Raw genomic sequence first — 5,231 nt, forward strand, 5'->3', positions numbered from 1 at the left:
AGGGATGCGGGGTGACTGACAGGCAGCAGGAAACCTGGAGAGAGGAGGGGGGTCCCGAATGCGCCAAGGGGAGTGTGGAGACCACCAGGGAGGTCAGAGAAACATGCATTTAGCAAAGCCCTCCCGTACATTTCAAAAGATTTCTACTCCTTAACCGCCCCTCCTTCCCCACATCTCCAGTAAGAATGATTAAACCCGTTCCACCGCGCCTGTGCCGGGTCCCGGGCGAAGAGCCGCGCGAGCCGGCGCGGGGGAGGAGAGAGAGGAGGGCGAAGGGAGGGGACAAGAGAGCTAGCGGTCCCGCCCGGTGATGTAGGCAGCCCGGGGAGGTGGAGCCGCGACGCCTGAAGGAGTCCCCACTGCAATCGCGCTCTTGGTTTACCCCTCCGAACGGCCAGCCGCCAGCCCCAGCTCCCGCGACCTCCCAGCAGCCGCAATTTGAGCGCCAGGGGCCGCGGATTCCCGGGTTCGGGCCTGGGGGTCGCCTCCACCACGCCCAGCCCCCTCCCCTCTTCGCTTCCCGGACGGCTGGAGCTACTCCCGGGGGAGTCTGTTCCCGGACGCTCGGCCGCCGCCCGGGCATCTCGGCTGCCAGCCCGGCCGGGCACCGGGCATCTCCGGACACCGACTGGCCCCGGCGCCACCCAGCTGCTGGCGACCCCGGGGCCGCGGGCTTCTGATCGCCCTCCCCTCCCCCGGCCGCCGGGCAGGACGCCCGTGAGCTCCCCGTGCCCCCAGCCCCTTTGGCCCCCGCCGCCGCGATGCTGCCCTGGAGACGCAACAAATTCGTGCTGGTGGAGGACGAGGCCAAGTGCAAGGCGAAGAGCCTGAGTCCGGGACTCGCCTACACGTCGCTCCTCTCCAGCTTCCTGCGCTCCTGCCCGGACCTGCTGCCCGACTGGCCGCTGGAGCGCCTGGGCCGCGTGTTCCGCAGCCGGCGCCAGAAAGTGGAGCTCAACAAGGAGGACCCGACCTACACCGTGTGGTACCTGGGCAACGCCGTCACCCTGCACGCCAAGGGCGACGGCTGCACCGACGACGCCGTGGGCAAGATCTGGGCGCGCTGCGGGCCGGGCGGGGGCACCAAGATGAAGCTGACGCTGGGGCCTCACGGCATCCGCATGCAGCCGTGCGAGCGCGGCGCCTCGGGAGGCTCGGGGGGCTCGGGGGGCCGCCGGCCTGCGCACGCCTACCTGCTGCCGCGCATCACCTACTGCACCGCGGACGGGCGCCACCCGCGCGTCTTCGCCTGGGTCTACCGCCACCAGGCGCGCCACAAGGCCGTGGTGCTGCGCTGCCACGCCGTGCTGCTGGCGCGGGCGCACAAGGCGCGCGCCCTGGCCCGCCTGCTCCGCCAGACCGCGCTGGCGGCCTTCAGCGACTTCAAGCGCCTGCAGCGCCAGAGCGACGCGCGCCACGTGCGCCAGCAGCACCTCCGCGCTGGGGGCGCCGCCGCCTCGGTGCCCCGCGCCCCGCTGCGCTGGCTGCTCAACGCCAAGTGCGCCTACCGGCCGCCGCCCGCCGAGCGCGGCCGTGGGGCGCCGCGCCTCAGCAGCATCCAGGAGGAGGACGAGGAGGAGGACGCAGACGCGGAGGAGCGCGAGCGGCCCGAGGTGCTCAGCCTGGCCCGGGAGCTGAGGACGTGCAGCCTGCGGGGCGCCCCGGCGCAGCCGCCGCCCGCGCAGCCCCGACGCTGGAAGGCCGGGCCCAGGGAGCGGGCGGGCCAGGCGCGCTGAGAGCGCTGGGGGGTGGGGGTGGGGGGCAGGACTTGCGGCCCCAGCCCCTGCCGGCCTGACTTCCAGTCTCCAACCCTGGCCGTGCCCGCTTCGGCTCCCCTCTGGTGCCCTGCCGCCCCCGCCCCCCACCCTTGCCTCCCTCGTGGTCTCTGTTGTTGTCTACCCCTTGTCTCATCCTGGCTCAGGGTGACGCCTGATAAGCCCTTGATTATTGGGGGACAGAGGGGAGGAGAGCAACAGAAGTATTCGATGTTCACCTTTCCCCCCACATCCGGAGTTTCTGACTGCCTTCCATCGTGGAATTGTCCATAAGCTTTACAACAGGTCTTTGTCCATAGACCACCCCCTCCCTCCCAAAACAACCTCTCCAAAGAAGGGGAAAGGAGTTTCCAGAAATCCAGGCGGGTGGCCTTAGATGTTGGCCAAGTGGATGCGGTGGTCCTCCCCTTGGCCAGTCAAGCCTTCCTCGCTGGGACTGGACCAGTTCTGGGCAGGCATTCTCACAAAGCACGAAGAGCGGCCCCAGAGACCTGAGACCAGGTCCAAAGTGGGAAGAGAGCCCGCTGCCATACTCACACGCCCTATTCTTGGCCTTTCTGCCCCCTGGAGGACTTCTGGACTTCGCTGCTCTGCCTCTGGAGAAGACTGGGCTGGTCCTACCAACCCGAACAACAGGTTAGACCAGGTAACAGCCTTCTGCCCAAGGCAGCTGCCCAAGATTGTGCCCTGGTCCCTGGCACCCCCAGAAGACTCCACCCCCCATCTCCACAGACCGATGTGTGGGGTTCCCCACTAGGTGCCTCCAAGTAGGACCAAGATGGGGTCTTCAAAGGAGGTAAGGAGAACCTCTGGCAGGTGCTTGAGGACACTGACTACCCAGAAAGTGGACACAGAAGGGATGTCCCCCTCCCCCCACCTGCAGTGGAGGCTGGTCAGAGCAGGAGGGTCCTGACAGGAGGTGGGTTCTCATAGCCAGCTGAGGAAGGGGAGTGTGTTCACCCAGCAGAGGGAGAGGGCCCCTGCTCAGGTGTGTCTCAAGAAGGCCACAAAAAGCCCAAAGATCTATGTGTCACCAAATGATCATTGTAAATAAAGTGGACCTGCTTTTTCATCCTTGTCTCCACTCTGGTGTTTTGTTTGATGCCAGGCTTGCTAGGGACAAAAATACTATCAGCACTCTAAGGGACAGGACAAGCCCCTAGAAAGGGGCTCCCTTTAGCATCTGGAGCCAAGAGGCAGGATGGGCGGGGAGGGGCTGCCGCCAGGAAGCTGTTCCCTTAATGTCAGGGAAGGAGACAGTAGCAGGTGTGACATCACCTGTGCCAAGCCTTGGAGGAGTGTCTGCTGTCTGTCTCTGCCTCCCAGAATGTCTGTCTGTCTGGGCACTCAGAGGCGAGTGTCTCTGGGATGTTGGCAGGGAGGGGGCACAGGGGTGGGGATTTCTCATCAGCCCCACCTCTTTGAGAAGATTCCCATGTATGTCAAAGCCTGTGGTCTGAGCACGGTGTCTCCCCAGGGATGAGGAGGGGAGCGGGTCATAAAGGAGATGAGGTGGGTAGCACATTTTTCTTTCCGAGGAGCTAGAGAAATCTGCCCAGACCTTTGTGACACGGTGAGTGTTGAGCTGGGATATCTTTTTTATTCCTGTACTGAACTGGGCACCGATCCCAGACTTGTCTGGAGCCCAGACGAGTAGCCTCTGCAGTGCCCGGCCGTCAGGACAGTTCTGTTTCCTGGAGCTTCGGGAACAGAGGGTAATGCTGCCACTTCACCAGGCAGAGCCCAGGCAGGGGCGGGGCTCCTCGAAGGGGGAGGCTGGAGATGACTGCACGTGTCGGGGCAGAGGGACGACAGGGACCCACCAGCCAGGATGCCCTGCATGTTCATGGCTCCCCTCTTACGCATCACCAGCGGTTCTGTTGGTGTTCCTCTCCATTTGCAAAAGAAGAGGACCCAGGAAGATGTCAGACCAGAGAGACCAGGATGCGCTGCGGGCGAGGCAGCTGCTGGTGTGTGAGGCAACCTCACCCGGAAACAAGGTTGCAAGTGCACCATCTTTAATCAGACTCATGGGGGTGACGCTGACCCAATGCCTGTCTCGGGACAGGCACTGAGCTGGACACTGGGGGTCCAGGAGTCCCAGTAAGAGTCCAGGCTCTTACAGTCTTAGGTGAGATGCACATGATTAAAAGAGCAGAATTGCTGCATAAGAATGCACAGGCACCTTGTCAGCCTAGCTCCTACTCTGCTTTTCTCTGGGAGCCTCCCAAAACACACATACACACACACACACACACACACACACACACACACACACACACACACCTCCTCCCTCCTTCCCACTCTACTCTCTATGCCTGGGGTTAGAACACCAGGGCTAGGGGACTCTGACTCCTTACCAGCTGTGTGATATGGGGCAACTCACTCAGCCTCTCTGAGCCTCCTCTTGATTAACAGTAAAAAAAAAGGGGGGGGGGATAATATCAACTTCAAAGGCTAATTGTAAGAATGAAAGAATGAAATAGAATCCTACCCCAAAACACTTTGGTAAACAATAAAACACCCAGCACATATGAAGAACAGCTGCTTTACCCAGAGGGCCCTTCTCTTAAGATTAGGACTTCAGCATGCTTGCCCAGCACCCACTGCAACCCCACAGCAGTGGTTACAAGTTGTCTTTCTGGCCACATCTCCACCTTCAATGACATGAGCCACAGTGTAGCACAAACTGACATCAGGTTATAGAAGGATATCTCTGGGAGCATCATTCCCACCAAGAGAAGGGGGCCACTCCGACCTCCATCTCTGCACTGACCTTGGCTTTCTCCCTGATCTTAGGTACAAAATGGAGAGGAGCCCTGACCCACTGGTTAAGCTGTCTGGTGCCCCTGCATATTCTCTCCCGGCCGCTACAGGTTCCCCATCCGTAAAACGAAAATTGGGTGGACTGGACCAGTGGTTTTCAAGTCATGTTCCTCTGAGTCCCCAGGGGTGCCCAGGATGCTGCTGTTGGGAGTGATAGGCAGATGGGATAGGAAGGCTCCCCAACCTGCTTTAACTGAAGCCACTTATCTGTTGTTTTCTCTTTGGGGTTTCTGTGATTCCCTTTGAATAAAGGGATCCTCCTGATTTTTCTTAAGTTCAAATCACTGGGTGACCTGCTCTGTCAATTCCCCTTCCAGCCCCGAGGCGGCACGCATCTGAGGTCCGTTGGGCTGACGGGGTCTGAGAAATAGCACCGGCATGTGTCTTCCCAGGACCTCTTGGGCCTCATTTCCCACTGTCCTGATGCCGCTCCACAGCAGCTGAGCTGTGACAAAGGTGGGTTGTGCCACCGTCCACAGATCCCAGGGTCAAGTCGCTGACCCACCCTTAATGCCCATCGTGACTCTGTGGCTCATCTTCCGGACAGGGTCCTGTTCCTAGTTCCCCAGACAAGTCCATGTGCTCCCACCTCGAGGCTTGTGCCTGTTCTCACCACCGGGCATGTCCTTT

The 5,231-nt window shown here is 61.2% G+C and overlaps 1 protein-coding gene across 1 annotated transcript; it reads left to right on the forward strand.

Annotated features, from left to right (window-relative positions):
* Positions 1 to 227: 227 nt before the first annotated feature.
* Positions 228 to 2,847, forward strand: FAM43B (family with sequence similarity 43 member B). Its single transcript, XM_082684484.1, has one exon. The coding sequence runs from the start codon at positions 762 to 764 to the stop codon at positions 1,734 to 1,736; it is 975 nt and encodes a 324-aa protein (XP_082540610.1). The 5' UTR covers positions 228 to 761; the 3' UTR covers positions 1,737 to 2,847.
* The last annotated feature ends 2,384 nt before the right edge of the window (positions 2,848 to 5,231 follow it).

The sequence above is a fragment of the Mustela nivalis genome (assembly GCF_964662115.1).
Source record: "Mustela nivalis genome assembly, chromosome: 10".
Classification (NCBI taxonomy): Eukaryota; Metazoa; Chordata; class Mammalia; order Carnivora; family Mustelidae; genus Mustela; species Mustela nivalis.

Bases quoted from the DNA above. Each gene is read 5' to 3' on its own strand.
- FAM43B (XM_082684484.1), top strand. From the start codon at position 762: ATGCTGCCCTGGAGACGCAACAAATTCGTGCTGGTGGAGGACGAGGCC.